This window comes from Gadus macrocephalus, chromosome 5 (assembly GCF_031168955.1).
Source record: "Gadus macrocephalus chromosome 5, ASM3116895v1".
Classification (NCBI taxonomy): Eukaryota; Metazoa; Chordata; class Actinopteri; order Gadiformes; family Gadidae; genus Gadus; species Gadus macrocephalus.
Genome location: NC_082386.1, coordinates 19,533,487 through 19,558,808, shown reverse-complemented (window position 1 = coordinate 19,558,808; position 25,322 = coordinate 19,533,487). Strand labels below are relative to the sequence as shown.

The 25,322-nt window shown below is 49.0% G+C and overlaps 1 protein-coding gene across 1 annotated transcript in view; it reads right to left on the bottom strand.

Moving 5' to 3' along the window:
- syne2b (spectrin repeat containing, nuclear envelope 2b) overlaps positions 1-25,322 on the bottom strand; it is a 141,610-nt gene that overhangs the window by 70,074 nt on the left and 46,214 nt on the right. Inside the window, 26 exon segments of the mRNA XM_060052824.1 lie at positions 159-8,525; positions 8,708-8,881; positions 8,998-9,130; positions 9,437-9,576; positions 10,164-10,511; positions 10,623-10,787; positions 11,217-11,315; positions 11,635-11,851; positions 12,389-12,567; positions 12,887-13,234; positions 13,751-14,077; positions 15,837-15,953; positions 16,300-16,530; positions 17,313-17,624; positions 17,910-18,239; positions 18,904-19,186; positions 19,637-19,744; positions 20,257-20,459; positions 20,697-20,809; positions 21,492-21,699; positions 22,095-22,295; positions 22,619-22,720; positions 23,280-23,447; positions 23,610-23,768; positions 24,101-24,251; positions 24,720-24,875. Of these exon segments, the coding sequence (XP_059908807.1) occupies positions 159-8,525; positions 8,708-8,881; positions 8,998-9,130; positions 9,437-9,576; positions 10,164-10,511; positions 10,623-10,787; positions 11,217-11,315; positions 11,635-11,851; positions 12,389-12,567; positions 12,887-13,234; positions 13,751-14,077; positions 15,837-15,953; positions 16,300-16,530; positions 17,313-17,624; positions 17,910-18,239; positions 18,904-19,186; positions 19,637-19,744; positions 20,257-20,459; positions 20,697-20,809; positions 21,492-21,699; positions 22,095-22,295; positions 22,619-22,720; positions 23,280-23,447; positions 23,610-23,768; positions 24,101-24,251; positions 24,720-24,875 (13,339 nt within the window).

Genomic DNA, 25,322 nt, shown 5'->3' with positions numbered 1-25,322 from the left:
ACACTAAACTCTGACAGAGGTTGATTAATAAGACAGATGACAGAAACCTGGTGACCTTAGACACTGCATGCCGTGCATTCCCCAAAAAAAAAAGAGATATGATGGTCTAGCAAAACTCTCAGAATGAGACACCGCACACACTCACACAGCCATCTCACCTTCATCTGGTCAGGTTTGGAGGTCTTCACATCAGGAGGTCCAGTAACATATTTTGATGACTCAGACGTCTTAGAAACTTCTAGACTCTCTGTTTCATCCACAACAGCAGTAATGGATGGACCCGTGACTGAATCTGTAATGATCAATGACACCACACTCCCCGGGTCTTGTTGGTCAAAAGGTGAAGCCACTGGATCAACAACTTGTATTTCTATGCTACTCTGTACACGACTCTGCTCAGACATTGGACTGATCTCCACCTCTACAATAGTTTCACCTTCCTGTGTGCTTCCTACACTTTGTTGGACATTTGGAGTGCCAGGACGATCATGAGCCTCAGAATAAGAGACTGACTGCTCTGTTGACCCCTTGCCCTTGTTTGTCTCTTCAAGATTCATAGAGATTTCTGCTGGTCTTTCAAGGTCCATCTTTTCCCCAGGCTTAAGGTGTCCAAAGGTTTTCCCAGAAGAAAAAAGTGTTTCAGAAGTTGTGACAAGTTCTGGGCTCTTGGTTTTGGTTGATCCATGTAAGGTGTGTCCCATTATGACAATTTGAGTTTCTGTTGGTACTTGTTGAGCATCAATTGGCAGCAAAATAGAGGAAAGTTCCAGATTTGACTTGATACTAGCTGGGACAAGATCCATTTCATCTTTAGATTCTACCTTAGCTTCTGAGCGTTTAACATGATCAGCAGCAGCTTTGGAATCACCTGGACCCTTGCTCTCAGTAAGCAAAGATTGTGTCTCTTTTAAAGGTTTAGCTTCCAGAACTCCAGTAGTTTCAGGCTCTCTTGGGAGGGATTTATGGAGTTGTATGGAGGATTCCAAACTGCTTGGCTCTTTTTGAGTTTGTTCAGGCTTGACATCACCGAAGCAAATGGTTCCTGGTTCTGAAGTTTTGGCAAGTTTGGGACATTCCTCCACAAAAGGTCTTTCAATGTCAGATCTGGGACTTTGTGGGGACAAAGGACCCTCACTATCTTTCTGTTGTTGCTCTTGTACACCAGTAAGTTGCACGGATGAAAGCGCAGGCTGAGACATTCTTCTGGTTGGCACGCACTGTGCTTCTTCCACAACAGCAGTCATTGTCTCCATTGTGACAGACTCTCGGCTAACACAACTTTCCAGATTCATGAGATCCGATACCTCCTTGGGTTCCACAGTGAAGACGTCAGTGGTTTTATTGGCCGTTTCACTATCCTTGCTGGATTCAGGTGCCGCATCAGCAGGTTTCATTGATGTGTTTGACGTTCTCCTGGTCTGTGTAACAAGCTTGGTCTTTTCCCCAGTACTAATGTCAGATTTGGTCTGAACATCAGATGTAGTTGCTGAATTTTCTCTCGTTAGCTCAGGCAGTGTTTCTTCAGTGGCCTTGTCTATGACGGACTCAGTTTGTCGAGTTTTGGCATCAGTGGTTTTGTTGCCAGCCTTCTGTAACCCTGACACCCTTGAAACTGTTGGACTTTTTGACTCCAGCGTAGCAGTTTTTGTTTCAGGTAGTTGACTTTGTGGGGACCGAGGGCTCTCTGTTTCCATGTTCTGTTCAAGCTCTGCATCAGTTAGTTTCATCGATGACTCTGACGTCTCGGCAGGGAGAACACCCTTTGAATATCTCTTAGCCTGCTCAAGAGCAACTGTTTCCATGCCTGGTTTAGAACTTTCTGTTTTCTCTAGTTCTGTATGATCAACTTTCATAGATGATGCTGAAGTCTTTGACTTTTTCTGAGTTGGTAAGACATTGGTCTGTTCGACAGCAGTGGCCACAGACTCAGCCTGTATGTGTTTTGTTTGAACATCAGCCGATACAGCAACATCTGAAGCTGGCTCTGAAGCTGCTGTCTCAAAGGTTTGAGAAGACAGAAGATATAAAGGTTCCTCATTGGTGGATCTAGAATGTGTATCAGATTTTACCTTGGCCTCTGCATTTGCATTATGGTCAACAGCACCTGTGGAATCATCTTGACCCTTGCTGCCAGTTAGAATAGCTTTAGTTTCTTTTACAACATTAGTTGGACTTGGATCTAAAGGTTTGGAGGATTTCGGAATTTCAGGCTCCTCCTCTTTTTCCGGCTCAGATGTCAGTTTCTCTTCTCTGGTCGGTCCAGGCTTAGCTTCCAGAACTCCGACATTTTTAGGGAGTATTGGGACAGACTTCTGGAGTTTTGTGGAAGAGTCCAAACCGATGGGCTCTCTTTGAGTTTGTTCAGGCTTGACATCAACGATACAAATGGTTCCTGGTTCTGAGGTTTTTGCAAGTTTGGGACATTCCTCCACAAAAGGCCTTTTAATTTCAGATCTGGGACTTTGTGGGGACAAAGGACCCTCACTTTCTTTCTGTTGTTGCTGTTGTACATCAGTAGGTTGCACAGATGAAAGCGCAGTCTGAGACTTTCTTCTGGTTGGTACAAGCTGTGCTTCTTTCACAACAGCAGTCACGGTTTCCATTGTGACGGACTCTCGGCTAACGCAACTTTCCAGATTCATGAGATCCGATGCCTCCTTGGGTTCCACAGTGAAGACGTCAGTGGTTTTATTGTCGGTTCTCATTACAAAGCTTTTTATATCAGGATTTGAACTCGTTGAGGACAGAAGACGATCACTATCCTTGCTGGATTCTGGTTCGGTATCAGCAGGTTTTATTGATGTCTCCAATGTTCCCCCGGTTGGTGATACAAGCTTGGCCTTCTCCTCAGTACTAGTGACAGATTTGGTCTGATCATCAGCAGATGCAGCTGATGACTTTTTCCTTATTGGAATTCCAGGTTTTGCCTGAAATTGTTGTGTCTTCACAGCCACAGGTGAAGTTACACTTGCAAGTTCCTGATGGGATGTAGTCTGGTCTTTGGGCTCAGGTTTTGGAACAACTTGCGGTTGTCTTTCAGGAATTAAGGACTGGGGCACAACTATTTCACTTTGAGGACGTTGAGGAAGTACAGATGGCTCTGATTCCTTTGATGCCTGTCCCAGTGGGATGTCGACCCCTATCGATCCAGCACTGTCTGCTTTCTCAGAACTTGATGTCTGTGGGCATGTTTCCACTGTCTGGAAAACAGGAATATCCAGAACAACTATAGCCACCTTCTTAACTGAGTGTGGCGCTATAATTTCATGGACTGTTGAACTTTGTGAACTACACAGAGCAGCCTGTTCTTCACTATGGGGAGAAGGCTGAGGAGACTCGGAATCTCCTGTTGACTGTGCTGGTTTAACATCAGCTTGTGTCATAGGAGGTCCATCAGGCTTTAACTTTCTCCTGGGTGGTACCACAATGCTTTCCTCCACAACAGCACCAGTTTCTGCCAGTCCTGTGATTGACTCTGCAGTGAAAGAAGACCTGACACTTTCGTCTTTTGTTGGACATGATTCAATCTTTACTTCAGCAGGTCCAGTTACAAGTGATGTTGGCTCTGAAGTTGTAGAAACCTTTTGATTGTCCTTGTTATCAGTTCGTTTCAATAATGTTTCTTCCACAACAGTAGCTATGGATGGCCTGATGACCAACTCTGGATTGAATGATGTAAGACTTGCAAGATCTTGTTCAGTACGAGCAGTGATAACTTCCTTATTCATAGTTTCGGTTTTGATAGGCTCTGAAGTCTTGGTCAATTTTGACCTTCTTGTTGCAGGTGAAGGCTTAGCTTGCTCAAGGGTTCTTGTTTCCATGGCAGGCTTTGCATGTGCAATCTTCTGCTGTGGTTCTCCATCAAGTTTCATAGATGTCACTGATGTCTTTGACTTTCTCCTTGTTGGTATAAATTTAGTCTGCTCATCAGCAGTGGTCTCCGATTCAGCCAGTTTTGTTGGAACATCAGCAGGTGCAGCAACATTCGAGGCTGGCTCTGAAGCTGTAGAGTTCTCTGGATTCTTTCGAGACTTTCTGTTCCTTGGCACAAGATGTGAGTCACAAAATTCCACCTTAGCTGTCCCAACTGGGGTTGAATCTTTGTCCTTTGATGTTTCAACACTAGAAAGGTCCTGTTTCGTTTTTTCTGTCTTTAGTTTAGTTGTTGTAATGGTGGTTTTCGTGGGTTCTTTTGCTGTTTTTGTGTCAACTCTGGGGCTTTGCACTTTTTTAGTAGGTACAGGCAAAGCTCGGTCTACCACAGAAACAGAGGACAGAGGAGTCTCAGAGTCTTGCTTGGACTGTGCAGGTTTTGAACGCATAATAGGAGATTCAGCAGATTTTGACTTTTTCCTGGCAGGTACCACCATGGCAGCCGGTTCTAACAGTGCTGGGGTTGAATATGGAATTATAGGAGATTTTTCACTTTCAGGATTTGCCTGAACTTGTTCAGGCTTCACAGGAATAGGTGCAGTAACACTTGCTTCGGCCCGTAGAGCTGAAGTCTGGTCTGGGGACTGAGGTTCAGGAACATCTGTATCTGTTTGTTTTTCAGGTAGTAGGGTCGGGGGCACATTTATATGACTTTGAGAAGGTTGAGGAAGTACAGTTGGCTCTAACTTTTTAGATGCGTGTCCCAGTGTGATGTAAACCCCTATCGATTCAGCACTGTCTGCTCTCTCAGAGATGGATGTCTTTTGGCAGGTGTCCGCTGTCTGGAAAGCAGGAATATCCTGAACAACTAAAGCCACCTTCTTTTCTGAGTGTGACTCTGACATTTCATGGACAGTTGAACTTTGTGAATTAGACAGAGCGGCCTGTTCTTCTCCAATGGGAGAAGGCTGAGGAGACTCAGAGTCTTCTGTTGACTGTGGAGGTTTAACATCAGCTTGTGTCATAGGAGATCCTTCACACTTTAACTTTCTCCTGGGAGGTACAACGACGGGTTCCTCCAAAACAACACCAGTCTCTGCCAGTCCTGTGATTGACTCTGCTGTGATAGGAGACTTTGCACTTTCTGTTTTAGTCTGAATTGGTTTGATCTTCGCGTCAGCAGGTCCAGTGACAGGAGATGTTGTCTCTAAAGTTGTAGAAACAGTTTGATTGCCCAAGGTACCGGTTCGCTCCAATGTTGTTTTTTCCACATCAGGAGCCATGGATGGCCTGTAGACTGACTCTGGATTAATCAATGACACATTTGCAGGGTCTTGTTCAGTCTGAACAGTGATGACTTCTTTATTCATAGTGTCAGTTTTGATTGGCTCTGAAGCCTTGGTGGATTTTGACCTTCTTGTAGTGGGTGAAGGCTTAGCTGGCTCAAGGGTTCTTGTTTGCGTGCCAGGTTTAGAAATTGCAATCTTCTGCTGTGGTTCTCCTTCAAGTTTCATAGATGTCACGGATGTCTTTGACTTTCGCCTTGTTGGTACAAGCTTAGTCTGATCATCAGTAGTGGTCTCAGATTCAGCCAGCTTTGTTGGAACATCAGCAGGTGCAGCAACATCTGAGGCTGGCTCTGAAGCTGTAGAGCCCTCTGGAGTCTTTCTAGACCTTCGGTTCCTTGGCACAAGATGCGAGTCACAAAAGTCCACCTTAGCTGTCCCTCCTTGGGTTGAATCTTGGTTCTTTGATGTTTCAACACTAGAAAGGTCCTGTTTGTTTTTTTCTGTCTTTGCTTTAGTTGTTGTCATGGTGGTTTTCGTTGGTTGTTTTGCTGTTGTGTCAACTTTGGGGCTTTGCACTTTTTTAGTAGGTACAGGCAAAACTCGGTCTACCACAGAAACAGCAGAATCTTGTTTGGACTGTGCAGGTGTTGCATGCATAATAGGAGATCCAGAAGATTTTGACTTTTTCCTGGCTGGTACCACCATGACTTTCTCCATGACAGCTTTTTCTGACAGTGCTGGGGTTGAATATGGAATTATAGGAGATTTTTCACTTTCAGGATTGGCCTGAACTTGTTCAGGCTTCACAGGAACAGGCGCAGTGACACTTGCTTGGGCCAGGAGAACTGAAGTCTGGTCTGTGGACTGTGGTTTTGGAACATCTGGATGTTGTTTCTCAGGTAGTAGGGACAGGGGCACATTTATATGACTTTGAGAAAGTTGAGGAGGTACAGTTGGCTCTGACTTTTTAGATGCCTGTCCCAGTGTGATGTCAAGGCCTATCGATCCAGCACTGTCTGCTCTCTCAGAGATTGATGTCTGCGGGCATGTGTCCGCTGTCTGGAAAGCGGGAATATCCAGAACAACTAAAGCCACCTTCTTTAATGAGTGTGGCTCTACAATTTCGTTGACGGTTGTACTTTGTGAATTAGACAGAGCAGCCTGTTCTTTTCCAATGGGAGAAGGCTGAGGAGACTCAGAGTCTTCTGTTGACTGTGCAGGTTTTACATCAGCCAGTGTCATAGGGGATCCATCAGGTTTTAACTTTCTCCTGGCAGGTACCACAATGGGTTCCTCCAAAACAACAACAGTCTCGGCCAGTCCTGTGATTGACTCTGCTGTGAGAGGAGACTTTGCACTTTCTGTTTTAGTCTGAATTGGTTTGATCTTCGCTTCAGCAGGTCCAGTGACAGGTAATGTTGTCTCTAAAGTTGTTGGAACAGTTTGATTGCCCAAGGTACCGGTTCGCTCCGATGTTGTTTTTTCCACATCAGTAGCTATGGATGGCCTGTAAACTGACTCTGGATTAATCAATGACGCACTTGCAGGGTCTCGTTCAGTACGAACAGTGATGGCTTCTTTATTCATAGTGTTCGTTTTGATTGGCTCTGAAGCCGTGGTGTATTTTGACCTTCTTGTTGCAGGTGAAGGCTTAGCTTGCTCAAGGGTTCTTGTTTGCGTGCCAGGTTTCGAACTTGCAATCTTCTGCTCTGGTTCTCCATCAAGTTTCATAGATGTCACTGATGTCTTTGACTTTCTCCTCGTTGGTACAAGCTTAGTCTGATCATCAGCAGTGGTCTCAGAATCAGCCAGCTTTGTTGGAACATCAGCAGGTACAGCAAGTTCTGAGGCTGGCTCTGAAGCTGTAGAGTCCTCTGGAATCCCTCTAGACCTTCTCCTGCTTGGCACAAGATGTGAGACACACACATCCACCTTAGCTGTCCCAACTTGGGGTGAATCTTGGGTCTTTGATGTTTCAACCCTAGAAAGGTCCTGTTTAGTTTTAGTCATTTCTTTAGTTGTTGTAATGGTGGTTTTCGTTGGTTGTTTTGTTGTTGTGTCAACTCTGGGGCTTTGCACTTTCTTGGTAGGTACAGGCAAAGCTCGGTCTACCACAGAAACAGAAGACAGATTACTCTCAGAAGTTTGCTTGGACTGTGCAGGTGTTGCACGCATAATAGGGGATCCAGAAGATTTTGACTTTTTCCTGGCTGGTACCACCATGGCTTTCTCCATGACAGCTGTATCTGACAGTGCTGGGGTTGAATATGGAATTATAGAAGACTTTTCACTTTCAGCATTTGTCGGATCTTGTTCAGGCTTCACAGGAACTGGTGCAGTAACACTTGCTTGGGCCTGGTGATCTGTAGTCCTTACCTCAGCCTGTTCCAGTGTGATTGGCTCGTGAGTGTCGGTTTTGATTGGGTCTGAAGTCTTGGTAGATTTTGACTTTCTTGTAGGAGGAGAAGGCTTAGCTTGCTCAGCTTTTAGCTTTTGCGTGGACTGTACATGTTCAGTTTCCTTTGGTTCTGCATCAAGGGTTCCTGATGAAATGGAGGTCTCTAACTTGCTCCCACTCGTTACCAGCTTAGTTTGTGCATCAGTGATGGTTTCCGATTTGATCTTGAATCCCACAGTGGAATCTTCTCGACTCTCCTTAGGTTCCCGATTCAGTGCTTGAGAAGGATCTTTTGAAACAACCAAACTCTGATTACTCCTGGTTACCAGAAGCTGCTGTGGTTCTTTAACAGCGATTTTGGTCTGGCAAAGAGACAACCCAGACGTCGTTATCAAAAATTCCTCCTTCGTTTGCATAAACTCTGGTATAGCAGGCTGAGCAACAACGTCTAGATCCTGTCTTCTGGCCTGCTCAGACTTGTCTGTTCCCCCTACAGCAGTGTCAACCGGTTCCCAGACTATTACAGGGAAATGGGGCTCAGCTCTAACTATTACGGGCTCCACTGAAGATGACGTTGTAGTTGACTTTGTACTCCTTGTTCCTTCGGACCCAGCCTTAGTCGCCGGTTCAGCAGAAAGTACACTCACACTTGTAGCCTCTGATGCGGTCAGTGTCCTGTCTTCAGTGACGTACGTCGTCTCTGTGGTGACTCGCACTACAGATACTGAAGTTTCAATTTCGCTGTGTGTGGTTTCCCTCTTATCTTTATCGATGATTGGTTCCTGGAGTTCCGTATGTTTCTGGAAAACGGTGATGCTCTTCCTCTCTGCAGAGGGTCTGATTGTCCGTGGTGGTGCTACTACTGATGGTGCCGTTGCTGGTATTTCTACGTCCTCCACTCTAGCTGGACGGACCTCAGAGGCCTGAGGGGCTTGCAGCTTGTGTTTCTTCTTGTCTTCAAACCCCTGAAATTAAGCCAAGATGAAGCCAGAACCAAGCATGCGTTGAGTGAGTTCAAATGAATTAATTTGCTATCGTTACAACACATATGACATACGTCGTATAAAGTTAGTTGTATAATCCAAGTCAAATGCAACACAATAATCAATACAATGTATGGGGCAGATAAAGTAGGATTCCACCTTACCTTTAAGCTCTGGGTCAAGGTAGAAGACTTAGTGACTGCAGCTTGGAGAGCCTCTGAGCTCTCTCTCTCCAGTTGCTCTGCCTCGCCCACCTTCAAAGAGGCAACCAGGAACTGCCTGTGCGACAGCGCCTCCCGCAGGCTATGCTGCAGTTTCTCCCCCTCCTCTAGAGCTGCCTAGTGTCAGGAGACAATGAGACATGATCCATCTCTCACCACCACAGGGCACTGCTTAAGCAGCTTTACATTTCTTCACCCACATATAAACAAGCACGCACGCAGTATAGATATACCTTTACAGAGGTGGGAGAGTCTGTTGAAGGCTTGGTGAGATTCCATTGCTGCAGTGCCCTCAGGCAATCAGAGGAGCAGCAGCTGGTGTGCTTTGTGCAGGAATCCTGCCGTTCTTTCAGCCTGGACCTCAGACTGTGGATTAGATGTGATGAGATTATGTTACATTAGACAACATTAAATTTGATTAAAATAGAATAGAACACGATAGGTTAAATCATACCGTATTATATGCAATTAGATGGGATCAATTATCTTTAGTTCAATCTGAATTTAATAGATCAGATTCAATTAGCATGTATTTCAATAGATAAGTAGCTAAATTCAAGTTACAACTTGTTCTCCTAAACCAATGTTCTGTTAAACCACTTATACCTCGAACATAACTTCAGCGTAACAACATGAGAGGCATATGAGCAGTCAAGAGCACTGCTTGCTTACTCGTCGTTCTGCTGTTTCAGCGACTCAACCATGGTGATCGCCTCGGACGGCATCTCCTCTGTTGTCCCGGCGACGCTTTTCACTTCCTGGTACAGCTCCTGAACTTTGACCCCCAGGCCTTCAAGCGACCCCTGACATTTCTACAGAAGAGTGGAGGGAACATTCTGTAGATTTAAACTGGGGCGCAGGATAGTTCAGTGGTTCAGATGACTTCCAGTCGAAAAGGCACCGGGTTCGATCCCCGATGTCCTAAGTAAACATGTGGGCATCCACGAGCAAGATGCCCCCTAAACCCCAACCCCCCCCCCCCCCGCTCCCTAATGAACTGTTTCTAAATTCACAGCGTTGCAATTTACAGCCTCTGTTAAATCCACGTAAAATATAGTCACACACTAGCACACACTAAAAACGATTCAAAGCGCCATACACAGACACAGACAGACACACACACAGACACAGAACCACACGCACAAACACACACACACACAGACACACAAACACACACAGACACACATCTGAACAAACACGCACACACACAGACACATACCCACATAAACACACGCACAGACACACACACACACACACACACACACACACACAGACACACAGACACACACACACACACACACACACACACAGACACACACAGGGAAGGCCACCGGGGGGGGCGGCTCCACCTCCCACCTCCCCCGTCCGACCCCAGAGCCCCACAGGGGGGCGCTGTTACCTGGAGGCTGGTCCAGTGCTGCTGCAGCTGGGCGATGTGGTTCTGGGGCTCGCTGTAGCAGAGCGCCTGGTCCAGGGACCGCAGCTCCCACTGCAGCGCCGCGCCCCGCTCCTTCAGGGCCCGGCCCCGGCGGCCCGCCTCTTGCCCCAGCTCCCCCAGCCGGGCCTCGCACGCCGCCAGCCGCTCCCGCACCTCCTGCTCCGAGGTGGTGCGCAGCTCGTGGAGGTGACGCACCTCCAGGCTGAGGGAGTCGCGGCCCCCCGGCGTGCACAGGGCCGCAAGGCGGTCGCGGAGGGGGTCCAGCTCCTTCATCTCCCGCTCCTCGCGGCCCACCGTCTGCAGGAGAGCCTGGGGGGGGGGGGGGGGCAGAGGTCAGGTGTGGGCTGGTCGAAGCTGTGTGTGTGTGTGTGTGTGTGTGTGTGTGTGTGTGTGTGTGTGTGTGTGCGTGTGCGCGCTAACCTTCAGCGTGTTGGCGGTGCTGTGCAGACCCTGTCGGTCGGCGGGCGGGGGTCCCAGGACCTTGACCTGCTCGCGGAGCCAGTCCTGGGCCGCCCCGTGCTGCTCCACCAGCTGGGTGAACTGTCGCTCCGTCAGGATGCCCAGCTCCAGGTCGGCTCCCGCCTCCTGCAAACAACGGGAGGATAGTCTGAGTCCGCTGAGCATTCGGACCAACACAGAAGGACTACAGAGCAATCTACAAAATAAACAGGATGGAAGGATGAAGAGAGAAGGGCATTAGACTAGAGAATGGTCTAAGATCAAAGGAGGTACCCAGACTTAACTGACTAGAGGAGGGTCTCAGACTAGAGGAGGGTCTCAGACTAGAGGAGGGTGTCAGACTAAACTGACCAGAGGAAGGTCTTAGACTAGAGGAGGGTCTCAGACTAAACTGACCAGAGGAAGGTCTTAGACTAGACGAGGGTCTCAGACTAGAGGAGGGTCTCAGACTAAACTGACCAGAGGAGGGTCTTAGACTAGAGGAGGGTCTCAGAACAGACAGTCTAGTCTCAGACCAGGGACTCCGACTAGAGGAGGGTCTCAGGTCAGACTCACAGTGAGCTCTGACAGCAGGCCAGGGAGGCACTCCCCCATCCCGGCCCAGGTAGGGTCTCTCCAGGTGGGGTCCTGGGTCGTCTCAAACACCTCCTCCGCCTGGTGGGAGGGAGTATTGCACAACTTTAAATATCTATTTACATGAATAAGGATACAAAAGTGTGAATTTACATATATAAGGGAAGAACAGTGTGTAATTACATGTATCAGGGTACAAAAGTGTGTATTTACATGCATTAGGGTCAGCAGTGTGTATTAATATCTATCAGGGTACAACAGTGTGTATTTACATGTATCAGGGTACAACAGTGTGTATTTACATGTATTAGGGTCCAGCAGTGTGTTTTAACATGAATTAGGGTGCAACAGTATGCACGTATGTTTGCATGCATCAGCTTGTCTATATGATTGTCTCCACCTGTCTCCGCAGGGCTTTGAGGACGGGCCCCTGGTCCCTGGTGCGTTCCAGGAGGGCCCTGACGTCCTCGGCTGCCTGCCGCCGGTCCCCCAGGCCCGGCCAGGGGAAGAGCCGCGGCAGGGCGGAGCTCTGCCTCTGGAGCTCGGCCAGGCGCCCCTGAGCCTGGCAGCGCTGGAACTCACAGGACACCACGAGGTCCGTCACCGCCTTCAGCTCTCTGCTCAGAGGGGGGGGGGGGGGGGGGAGAGAGAGAGAGAGAGAGAGAGAGAGAGAGAGAGAGAGAGAGAGAGAGAGAGAGAGAGAGAGAGAGAGAGAGAGGGGGAGGGGGAGAGAAAGAGAGAGAGAGAGAGAGAGAGAGAGAGAGAGAGAGAGAGAGAGAGAGAGAGAGAGAGAGAGAGAGGGGGAGGGGGAGAGAAAGAGAGAGAGAATTCAAACATGAATACATAGTGTATGTTACAGCACAGCATAGCATATGATGGGGATATCTGATTATTGTACATTTTTCTTTGAAATAATGGCTGTTTGCCGAATTTTAAAGATTGAGCTTTTATTTAGTTAATGCTTATAACTGCATTCCCTAATGTACATTAATGTTATTTAGTATACCCTTACTGTACTACATGAGCATAACAGGACACGTGATCACACAACATCACAAGACAGGACATCATCGGCCATGACGTCGCATGACATGACGTCACGTGACCTGACGTGACGTGACGTCCCATGACATGACGTGACGTGACTCCTGTACCTCTGCGCCCCCTCAGCAGTCTTCAGGAGGGACCTCCACTGCTCCTCTGTCTGTCTGACCGTCTGCTGCACCTCCGTCCTCCTGCTCTCCTCCAGGTCCTCACGCTGACACAGACTCTGAGCTCCTCTGCTCAGGTCTGACAGGAAGCCCTTGGCCCTCGACCTGGAGCCAAGGATCGCCTGGGAAACCACGGAGGGGGCAGAAGGTCATTGGACGACAAACAACAGCATCCTATTTAAGAAGTACCTTTTATTATTATGTATGTGTATATGTGTGTGTGTGTGTGTGTGAGTGCACACGTGTGTGTGTGGGTGTGCACGTGTGCGTGTGCATGTGTGTGTGTCTGTGTCTGTGTGTGTGTCTGTGTGTCTGTGTGTTTGTCTCTGTCTGTGTGTGTGTCTGTGTCTCTGTGTGTGTCTGTGTCTGTGTCTGTGTCTGTGTGTCTGTGTGTCTGTCTGTGTGTGTGTGTGTGCGTGCGTGTGTGTTTGTGCATGTTACCTGCGCTGCTTTGAGCCTGCTCTCTATCTGCTCCTGGTTGCCCTGGGTCACCTGGGTCTCCAGCGGGGCGGCCTGCTGCCGGAGCTCCTTCAGCCAGGCCCCGGCACTCTCTGCCTGGCCGCTGAACGCCTGCAGCTCCCTGGAGAGGGAGGACTGGAGCTCGGCCCTGTGGAGGACCTCCTCCGCCTTCTCCAGAACGCTCCCCCACTGCTCTGCCGTCTCCCTGACGGCCTGCTGCACCTCCTTCCTGCTGCTCTCCTTCAGGTCCTCACGCTCACACACGCTCTGCCCTCGTCTTCTCAGATCGTCCACCTTGCCGTCTCCCTCGGGCTTGGAGCCCAGCACGGCCTGGGATGAAGAACATAGAGAACATGGAGATGACCTTCCCGCCAGACATGGAGGACACCTTTAGATGTTTGAATCCTCTGGTGATGGGCCACTGGGGCCGGGAGGTGTACTCACACAACGCTGAGGCTCTCTAAGGATAGCTCATCCTTTTCGTTCATTTTTTATGATCCGGAGTTTTCTGTGACTGTGTGTCATTTGCATTGCCTTCGTCTCTAATAGCCCATCGTATGTTAAGGTATCTTGCTATCTCCTTAAATTAAATGTAAAAAAGTGTAATGCATGTAAAAGTACTACAGAACTAAAAACAAACCGATCCTAGCAACTACAGCCACCCTTTACTGCCCTCTGGAGGCCACCAGTGTTTTAATGCCATTTTATTATATAACGGAACAAATTATTAATTATCAATATTTCATGAAGAAAGTGTATTATAACGTTCTCCCCCAGTAAATGAAGTGCACAGACGGACTAATTTCGTACATAGTCCAGGTGTTTTCACCCCATGTCCCTCCTGACCTGCGCAGTGTTCATAGACTTCTCTAGATCCGTCCGGTCCAGGGTGAGAAGGGCCTGCTGCTTGTCTTCCAGCCAGGCCATAGTGCTCTTTCTCTGGGCACGGACGTCTCTAAGGAGCCCTTCCAGAGCACACTGCTTCTCCTCCTCTTCCACGGCCCGTTTGGCTGACTCCAGGAGCAACCGCCACTGGTCTTTCTTGTCCCGCAGGCTTTGCTGAACCTCCTCTCTCCTGCTTTCCTCTAGGTCCTCATTCTCACACAGGTCATTGACGCGGCTCTGAAGTGCTGCCATCTTGGCTTCTCCCTCTTGTTTGACGCTCAGGATGGTCTGGAGGTGGTATAAAACAAATGGTAATTTAAATGGCCAAATCAATTGAATGAATGGCAAGGGTCTATAGGCTAGCAACAGCCAGGACAAGTTAGTAAGGGCGAGGATAGGTTAGTAAGAGCCACAATAGGCTAGTTATGGCCAGGATAGGCTAGTAAGAGCCAAGATAAGTTAGTAAGGGCGAGGATAGGTCAGTAAGAGCCACAATAGGCTAGTTATGGCCAAGATCTGCTAGTAAGAGCCACAATGGACTAGTAAGAGCCATGATAGGCTAATAAGAGCCATGATAGGCTAGTAAGAGTCACGATAGGCTAGTTATGGCCAGGATTACCTAGTTAGGGCCAGGATTACCTAGTTAGGGCCAGGATCATCCAGGGGTTAGGGTGTTTGACACTCAAAAATAATGCTCAGTGTTCAATCCCAAATGTCCTCAATCTTCCCGTAGGCATCGTCTCCCCCTCTTCGTGCTTTTTCCGTTGGCGAGGCATTCATTGCCTCGACTCTTGTTTAAAGATGCACACCTGCCATCCATCTTCAGTCGTCATCTCTGCTCTATATCAACCCCGCTTCTTCACCCACTCATCGCCAGATTGTTGATTCAACCACACTGGCAGATAACCAGTCGAGGCTTTTGTGAACGTTGTATTTCAGCATACATTTCGTGTTCCATGTTTCCATGAGTGTAATTTCCGTGTTATTATCGACGTGAGACATGTTCTCCAGAGACTCCTGGAGAACAATCTCTCATCAACCCAAAACCTTCATGTTAGTTTGTGGTGGAGGTGGATGCCCAAGATCCTGAAGTTGGCACAGTCCTGCAGCTCTCAGACCTGAAGCTTCCTCCATCTGCTTCTTCTCCCGCCGCTTATCCCCCACTGAGTGGAACCATGACGTTGGGAACCGGAAGCTTCTCGCTGTGAAACTGGTTTTGAAAGAATGGAGGCACTGGCTTGAGGGAGCTGAACATCCCTTCATGGTTTGGACCGACCACAAGAACCGTGACTCCATTCAAACAGCTAGATGCCTCAACCCCGTCAAGCCTGGTGGGCGTCTTTTTCCCGGTCGCTTCAGCTTCAATCTAACTTACCTTCCAGGTTCCAGGAGTATCAACCCCGACGCTCTCTCCTGCCAGTTTGCCTCTGTGGGGTCGGTTCCAGGCATTGAAACTATTCTCCCGTCGTGCTCTGAGGTGGCCGCGGTGATGTGGGTGATTTGTGATGCCAAACTCGTCCAACCTGACCCAGGTCATGGCCCTACTAAGCGTCACTTTGTGCCTGAGACAGTCAGCTCCCAGGTCCTTCAGTGGGTGCACACCTCCAGGTTTACCTGCCATCCTGGCATCAGCCACACTCTCTCTCTACCGAAGCGGCGCTTCAGGTCCCATCTTCGTCAGTGTTGCAAGATTTCGAAGGGGGATGTTAGTTCCACTCTGCTGACCGCCACCGGTGCAACGCTGATCGCTTCCGGTCCGAGCCACCCCACTTCCGCCCCGGTCAGAAGATTTGGCTTGCCTCTGAGGACCCTCCCCAATAAGACGTCTCCAAGAAGCTTGCCTGTGTCTGCGCTTGGGTTGCCCGGTTAGATCGTAATAAGAGTAAGATGACACTCAACCCACACCGGCCCATAATGACATGCATCTGGATTTGCTGCAAGTCCCTTTGGATCAACGGGTCTGCTCAATGACTTAATAACAGCAAATGATGGAATCAAACTCTTTGTGAAGGTGTTTCATGTCTCGTTTGTTGGTTTATAGGCTTACCTGTGCACTGTGAAGTCTGTCCTCAGCATTGGTTTGTTCTGCTAAAGTTGTGAGCTTCCGTTGTAGTGCTCCAATCCACATGGTGGCCTCTTGGTTTTGAGTGTTGAATTCTCTGAGCTGAATAAGAAGAGAGGAGGGGATTGATGTCATTGGGTGGTACATCGTTTTCGATAAAACTGGTAAAATTGTCAAATATACGGCTTGATTCATATTTTGACCATTATGGGACTAGCAGGCATGGTAGTATATATTGAGCATAGGCATATCTTGTTAGTACGATAGTTTCTAGCTAGCATTACTGCATACTATAAAGATTATATTATTCTGGTGTTTGAATTGTGTACTCTCGCTGTACTCTACGATATTTATCAAAATTTTACAGTTCTGACACATAGATGATATATTTTCATGCTTTTTAACCTCACTGTGACCTCAGCCGAGATCCTCAGTAGGTGTTCCTCACCTCCCCGTCCCTCTTCTCCGTTTCCAGGGCAACCTGGGCCTCAGCCTCCTCCAGGCTCTGTGTGGCGCCGGTCAGGACCAGCCTCCAGCGTTCCTCCGCCTCCTGCACGGCCTGCTGCACCTCCTCCCTCCTCGTGCGGTCCTCCTGCTCCAGCCGTCCACACAGACCCTGACCGCCTCTCCTCAGGTTGTTCACCTGCCGGTCCCCTTCGGGTCTGGAGCCCAGGACGTCCTGACAGAACACACCAAGACTTAAGAGACACGTATGTTCCCCTCGTCGTCACGTAATGTTATAGTATCTGTGGGGAATTGGGAGAGTGTGGTGGCCAGAGGGTTCCACTCCCAGACAAAAGCTTGTTTGTTCCAAAGTCAAAGCTGTTATACGACTCAACAGTGAATTGGTCATATTTGTATGTTTCCATTCCTTCTTCCATCAGGGCCTCAGAGACAGGGGATCAATGTCCTGGTTTGCTGCACTGGTAGGGTGTGATGGTTTAGGGGTTTGAATGAATGCACTTGGATAAAACTGTCCCCCAAATAGCCGAGCTAATGGACTATACCATTGAGGGGAAACCATTCAGTAGCTGGTTCCTCAAAGAGATGTGAAAGTGTTTATCACTGTTGTCAACAGACATCTGGTGAAAACCCCTTCCATTTAACCCCAAGAACTCTGAACCTCAAACCTGAAATAAACACTGAAATTTTAAATTTTTTATGTTGTACATATTATTTTACATTTTACATATTGTACATATGTACATATTGTAAATACTGTTCCTCATATTGCATATTTAAATTGATTTACTTTTATTTTATATACACCATTTTGTTCTGCCTGACCTTTTTAGAATTTATTTATTGTAAATAATACCCATCTTATTTGACCTAATTGTATCCTTTTGTTCTTATTGCACCATGGGTCGGAGATTAACGCAATTTCGATTCCTCTGTATGTCTGGCCCATATTTTGAAATTGTCAATAAAGTTATCTTTGACTTTGAGTGTTCCTCTGACCTCCGCGGCGCGGCGCCTCTGCTCGGCGGGCGCGTGCCTGCCCAGCGCGTCCAGCGCCCGCTGCCTCTCCGCCACCCACGCCAGCGTCCGGTTCTTCTGCAGGTGGAAGTCCTCGGAGAGGGTGCTCCTCTCCGCCTCCCCGGCCCCCCGCAGGACCCCCGCCCACTGGGTCTCCACCTCCCGGAGGCTCTGCTGGACCTCCTGCCGCCGCCTGACGCTCTCCTCCGGCTCCGCGTTCCCGCACAGGGTCCCGGCTTGCTTCCGGAGCTCCTGGAGTTTGGCGTCTCCGGCGGGCTTGGAGGCCAGGATGTTCTGGAGGGTAGGAACCAGGGGAGGAACGTGTGAGGGAAGCTTAGGGTTACACGGTGGTTCATGCATTAGAGAAGAACGAGGCACATATATGCTCTATAAATTATCTACAAAGCTACTGACGTTGATAATAATGATCCATTTTTACAGACAGGTACATTTCACCTCGACCATTATCAAAATAATGACCATGTTCAGCATTTGCTTTATAAATATGAACAGAAAAATATAAACGTGTTACATGGACTATAATTAATTTCTTTGACATTCCTAGCTGTCCCAACTCACCTGAGGGATTTGCAGCCTTTCCTCAAAGGTCATGTGACCTCCGACAGACCTCAGGGTCTGGGCCTGCTGTCGGACCCAGGACAGGACGCTCTCCTTCTGGCTCTTGAAGTCGTCGAGGTTCTCCTCTACGGCCGCCTGGGTCTCGGCTCTGTGGAGGGACTCCTCCGCCCTCTGGAGAACGCTCCTCCACTGCTCGGCCGTCGCCTCGACCGTCTGCTGCACCTCCCTCCTCCGGCTCTCCTCCAGGTCCTCACACTTACACACGCTCTGCCCTCGCTGTCTCAGGTCGTCCACCTGAGCGTCTCCGTCGGGCCTGGAGACGAGCACCGCCTGACAGGGGCAGAGCAGAACATTCCCATGAGACGAGAACATCCGAGCTCGCTGTGGAGGGACCTCCTTCTCCTCCGGGGGAACCCAGGGGAACTAGTGTGCTCACCGTGTAAGTTATACCACTGGTAGCAACTGAGTCCAACATGTGGCCTCTGTGCTGCACATCATGCCTTTACTTCAAGCTACATTTCATCACCTTAACCACTATCCAGTCCATAAAGGCACGAAAGGACTCCCCTGTGAGGCCAAAGCCAAGGGACCTTCTAGCAATGATGTTTCATTTGCATCTACATGACCCACAGAAGAGCAGGAAGCTCCAAAACGAACATGATCAAAATTGTCTGATCGAGGGCGGTCCCAGGTCTAACTATGTAGGCAACACCGCTTGTTGGTTTTATGTTATTTTTAAGTTGCGGAATGTTATTACTCTGTTTGCGACACAATCAAACAATACCATACAAAGAATTGCTGGGGGAATACAAGAGGTGAAATGACTGCTGTACGAGAGACCTAATACACACCATGCACACTACACATACTCTACACTCGCTATGCCCTACAGCAGGGAGTAATACAAAAAATCCCCAACTGTCCATACGGTCTACACACACACACACATGAAACACATGACACACACTAGACCGCCTCTAAAAATGTCCCTGACCTGTGCTGCCAGTTTGACCTCCTGGTGTTGTCCCTGGATGTGGGGCGAGGCCAGGCCTTCAGCCAGGTCTCTGATCCAGGTCTGGGCGCTCTCAGCCTGGGTGCGGAACTCCTCCCGCTGCCCCTCCAGGTCCCTGCGGGCCTGGCTCTGCTGGTCCCCGAGCCGGGTCTCCAGGTTGCGGTAGCGCTGGAGCAGGTTGTCTCCGTCCTTCAGCAGACCGTCGGCCCTCACGCCCTGCCGGCGCACCGCCGACAGGAGCTCCTCCAGGGACTCGGCGCTCCCCCTGCACCGCCGCGGGAGAGGAGAGCAGCCGTCCGTTAGTCAGTCGCCATATTATGAAGGTTTGAGGGTGTGTGAGATGTGTGGAAGTGTTGTTATTCAAGCTGTGGATCGTGTTCTACAGGGCCTGGTATCAGTGGTGCAGACTGAAGAGGTGTGGATCATGTTCTGGAGGGCCTAGTGTTGGTGCTGCAGCCTGAAGAGGTGTGGATCGTGTTCTGGAGGGCCTAGTCTTGGTGTTGCAGACTGAAGAGCTGTGGATCGTGTTCTAGAGGGGTTAGTGTTGGTGGTCAGAATGATGAGGTGTGGATCGTGTTCTGGAGGGCCTAGTGTTGGTGGAGTAGGCTGAAGAGGTTTGGATCATGTTCTAGAGGGGTAAGTGTTGGTGGAGCAAACTGAAGAGGTCTGGATCGTGTTCTAGAGAGGTTAGTGTTGGAGGTGCAGGACCTCATACCTCTGGTCTTGGAGGTCTTTGAGCAGACGGCTGACTTGGTCTGATTCCACAGAGTCTTCCTCCTTGTTCTTCAGCCACTGTTGGAACGCATCATACTGCTCCTGAAGACTGAAGGTCAGAGATCAGAGTTTAGAACACATAAATGGCAACACAGGATCAGCTGAAAACCAAAAATAAGCCCAGAAAGGAAAAATTACCAAACTGGCAACCAGGCAAAAAAATTTGACTTGTTAAAGTCGTTCTTCATTTAAGTGTCAAATACTTCAGTATTTAATATAAGGGTGAACTTAACCGGAGCGCTAACGCTGTCCACCCTGATGGGAGCTCAACTCAGGCCCGGCGCTATATAATATGACGCCCTAGGCGAGATTTCCGAGGGGGGGGGGGGGGGGGGGGGGAGCTTCAGTGCGCTTCAGTGATGGTTTCAATAACAATTCAATAGCTGTCATTCCCCCGTTCGCCCCATTCCCCGTTCCATTTCGAAACGTGTTTGGACAACATGATTTAGTTCGCTTGTTTCATTAAACGCTTTTGTCGCCCCCTACGCATTTGCCGCCCTGGGCGACTGCCTAGTTCGCCTACGCCTATCGCCGGCCCTGGCACAACTACTGGAGCCCTACCTCTTGAACGTGTTGAGGGTGCTCTGCATCTGCTGCTGGCGGTTGCTGCAGTGGGTTGCGAAGGTGGACACCTCCTTCTGCTGCTCCTCCAGCCAGGAGGTGAGCTCCTCCAGGACAGGGGGAGGGATCTGCTCCCTGCCCCCATCCAGACGCTCTCTCAGCTGGGCCAGCCGTCGCTCGCTCTCCCTGGCCTCCAGGAAACCCTGGAACACCATTTAGAGAACACAGGTCAATATTAGGAATATTACATGAAAGGCATATTGATGTTCACAATCTCTATCCATCATTTGTCTAACAGCTACAAACATACTGGGTAATCTATCCATTCTCTCTCTCTCTCTCTCTCTCTCTCTCTTTCTCTCTCTCTCTCTCTCTCTCTCTCTCTCTTTCACTCTCTCACTCTCTCTCTCTCTCTCTCTCTCTCTCTCTCTCTCTCTCACCGTCAGTCTGTTAAGGGATGTCTCCACATCCTCACGACTCTCCGGATTCTCGAAGCACTCGTTGATTGACAGCTGGAGGTCCTGGAAGAACTCATCAAACCTCTGGTTGTCGTCTGGAACAGCAACACACGTTCAACGTTACAAAAGGAGTGTTAGTTGAAGGTCTAATGTTGACAATAGCTCCAAAGATTAGTTTCTTTAAAGTGGCCTTTATTGGTTTCTGGTAGCTAGGGGGCAGTAGAGGACTGATACTCAAGAATGGTAATGTAAATTAATCATGCAATTAGAATCAGAGGTCATATTACAAAAACTAGGTTGCAGTTTGCTTGTTTGTAATAATAAACAGAAGAGACATGAAAAATAGAAAATACATGAAAACAGTTAAGAGTGAGTTTTAGAGTGAGTGTAAATATTGTGTGTTAAAGAGTGAGTTTAAACAGTGATTGTAACGGTTGAATATAAAGAGTGAGCGTTAAAAGTCAACTTAAATTGAGTGAAAAGAGTGAGCATAAAAGAGTGAGTGTAAATAGTGAAGATTGATGAGTGAGTGTAACGAGTGAGTAATAAAGTTGGAGAAATAAAGAGTGAATGTGAAGAGTGGTAATTAGGAGTGAGTATTAAAGAGTGAGTTGACAGAGTGAATGTAAGGTGTGTGTGTGAATAGTGAGTGAAGAGATTGAGTGTAAACAGTGAGTTTAAAGAGTTAATATGAAGAGTGAGTGTGAGGAGTGAGTGTGAAGAGGGAGTATGGAGAGAGTGTGAAGAGTGAGTGTGAAGAGTGAGGATAAAGCGGACCTCTGATGGCGGTGGCCAGGTCCTTCCCCTGGTCGTCTCTCCTCCTCTGGATGAGCTCCCTGCCGAGGGAGAAGGCGTGTTGGAGGCGGGAGGCGTCCTGGGTCAGGGGCTCCAGGGCCTCGGGGCTGGCCACGCTGGAGATCAGGTCCAGCTCCCTCACCACCCCCTGGGCCTTCTCCTCCTGGAAGTCCAGGTCCTCACTCAGATCCTGGAGACACATGAGCCGGACCACGTTCATGTTAGAGGCATACCACGGCAATAGGAAGCGACTAACGTGCACTTCCTCTAACGGCCTGTAGGCGGCGCCCGTTTTAGGACGCAAAGAGACCCGCAATCATTTTAAGGGAATGGGAACATTTTGATTTAATTCTCGTGATACAAAAAAAATAATTCTTTGTTTGTTTACGATGTCAGTGGCGTTTCGTCCATTTTATTGCATTTTGAGTGGTCCCCTTTTGCTTTTATTTTTTTTAAACGTTATTAAGGAGTTAATATTAATGTTAATGGATAAATATAAATACGGCTGGATGCCTTATAAATCGTTTGCGCTGCCGCTCCCCATCATACCGTTATCAGGACCCTGTCTTCAGAGCCGTTTCCTACCTGTAGTAGGGTGTTGGCCCGGGGCTCCGAGGTGGAGACGTTGTTGACGGAGGTCTGGATGTTCTCCACGGCGGCAGCGCACTCCTGGATCTTCTCAGCCAGGTGTTTCTTCACGGCCATCAGCTCCTCAAAGACGTCGGTGCTGTCGCTGAACAGCTCCTGCACCTGCTCCATCCTCTTCCTCAGCTGGGTCTCCACCACCTGGGCAGAGGGTAGGGGAGGAAGGTGGGTCCAACAGGAGCCTGATAAGAGGACCGATGGATCACAGCCGTGGTGGATCGGTAGTGTTTCAGGCCGACGTAAAAAGGGTTTTTAAAACAGTGGTTCTTCTGCAAGTTCAGCCGCCGTCGAGACAGTGCGTTTGTTAAGAGTGTGAGGGGGAAAATGTATTCACCAACTTTATGTTACAATTTGAGGCATCATTGATACATTGTTATAAAGTCGACATTCTGTGTCTTTTGTCTTTCGAGCAGGAACTTTGTGCTTTATATGTGCACATGTCAGGTTACTTATATCATGGTCACCTGTAGCTCCAGCGGGGGATCCTGGCTCTGCAGCATCTCCTGGATCTCCACCGACTTCTTATGGAAACGCTCAATGTTCTCCTCGTGGCTCTGGATCTCATCCTGGTGACACAGGAAGCTCAGCCTTCAGCTTTTCAAAGTAAATGCCGGAAACTGGACTTTGCTGCACATAATATACTAGCACAACCAACTAATCCTGGAGCAAACACCCTAACATAGCATCAACAACCTGCATTAGCAACGACTATTTACTTTTCATCCATTCATCCAAAGTGAATAACAAGAGTGGATGTTTTAAGATGAATGTCATTAAGAAGCAGGTATAGTCTAGGGGCCTACAAGTAGCCCCACACCCTAACTTCGAGCCTATCCTCCCACACCAACACATCTAACCATTGTTCATTCTTTTGAATTCATTCATTCATGTCTATGTTTTTTGCGCGTGCGTGTTTGTGTGCGTAAGTGCCTGTACGTGTGGGTTTGTGTGTGTGTGTGTGCGCCTGTTTCTGTGTGAGGGTGCCTGTGTTTGTGTGTGTGTGTGTGTGTGTGTGTGTGTGTGTGTGTGTGTGTGTGTGTGTATGCGCGCCTGTGTGTGTGTGGGTGTGTGTGTGTGTGTGTGTGTGTGTGTGTGTGCGCCTGTGTGTGTGTGTGGGGTCCGTACCCTCATGTCCAGGACATGCTGCTCGCTGTGGAAGGGGTGGCTCTCTGCGAACACGGCCAGCTTGGCCGCCGCCCAGGCCTCCACCTCCGCCCCCAGCCCCAGCTGCCTCTCCCACTGCTCCAGCGCCACCTGCAGGTTGTCCATGTACGACTCGCTCTTCTCCGTCACCTGGAACGGCACACCAGGTTAGACCAGACCAGGTTAGACCAGACCAGGTTAGACCAGGCTAGACCAGGTTAGACCAGACCAGGTTAGACCAGACCAGGTTAGACCATGGAGCGAGCTACAAAAACAGGAGGAGCCCTAATCTGGGGGTTCCCGGGGCCTTACGTCCAGCCAGCCGTCCATCAGCGCGTCGGACTCGGCCTCGAACGGGGCCTCGCTGCAGTCGGGCATCTTCTTGAGGTGGGCCGTCAGCTGCCTGGAGACGACCCGGACCTCCTCCATACGCACGCCCACGCCCCGCAGGTCCTCCTTGATGTCGTGGACCTGCACGCACACACGTACGGAGGGCCAGAAGGTTCAAACCACTCCTCGCTGTGGATGTGGACTCATCCGTGCACATTTCATTTGTCTCCATACCCGCATTGGTTTGTATCAGATTTCACATTAATGTTTTTGGTACATTCACGTTTTTTGTAAAAAATAAGGTACACATCCTTTTTTTCTGGATTTATATTTCGTTATCATACCATTATGTTTATTAATGCGATTTATTTTTACTTTATATTTAATAATTTCTTCAGCAGAGGCCGGAACCAGCGAAGTAAATCAAAACAGCTTCCCGTTCAGCGTCGTCGCGGTGATGCATGTCCCGTTACCTTGGCGATGAGCCTCTGCAGGTTTTCCTTGCCCATGTAGGACGCCTGCTCTCCCATCACCTGCTCCGCCTTCTGCATGGTGCTGCTCACGTAACCGCGGCAACCCTGGAACTTCTTCAGCAGATCCATCAGGGTGTTGCACTCCTCCAGTCTGCCAACAGGGGGAGCAGTGGTCAGTGTTCTGAAGGCCCAAACATGCCCCGACGCCATGCTGGTCGTAGCGGACAGCCTTGATTTCCCGCCGCACGTCAAGATCAACATTTATGAACACGTTTGACCGTGTTTGACTCTGGCCTTTCCAATGTTTGATTTTACAAATCACCACCTTTGAGGAAACAGTACAGCCGGGCGTCTGTTTCCTAAGCAAACGTACATTTACATTTACTCTCCTTGGCACTCAGCTAGGAGGAGCCGGGGACCAAACTACCAACGTTCTGGTTGCCAGTCAACCCGCTTTACCTCCTGAGCTACTGTCGCCCCCATTTTGTTGTGAAAGGCAAAGAACCCCGACAGGCAACACACGCATTGATCCAGCCATTATTATAGCCATTTATTATTTTGAAGCAGTCCCTCATCCACAGAGTCTTCATCCTCCTCCTCCTCCTCCTCCTCCTCCTACCTGTCCGTCACGGCGGCCTGCGTCTCCTCCCACTGGGCCTTCAGAGGCTGCAGCTGCTCCTCTGCTCCTCCCCCTTCTCCGTGGAGGTCGGTCAGGGTCTGGAGCTCTGAGCGCTGGGTCTTCAGCTGGACCTCCAGGTCCGACAGAGCCCTCAGCCTGGACACACACACACACACACACACACACACAGGCACACACAGGCACACACAGGCATAAGCACACACACACACACACACACACACACACACACAAGCCCACACATACACACCTCACACACAGGCAAACACACACATACACACAAACAAATACACACACACACACACACACACACACAGGCCCGCACACACAAAGGCCCACACAGGCACCAGACACACACACACACGGCTGTGGTTAGTGGTGAAATGTTTATTGTACATCCATTTTCTTTCTGATATTTGTTATACTCAGTCAATGTATCAATAAAATAAATAAAATGTTTCAATATCTCTGCTTTTGTCATGTAGAAAAACACGCACAACCACACCGATACACACACACACGCATACAGACAGGCACACATACAGACCCCCCCCCCCCCCCCCGCACACACACACACACACACAC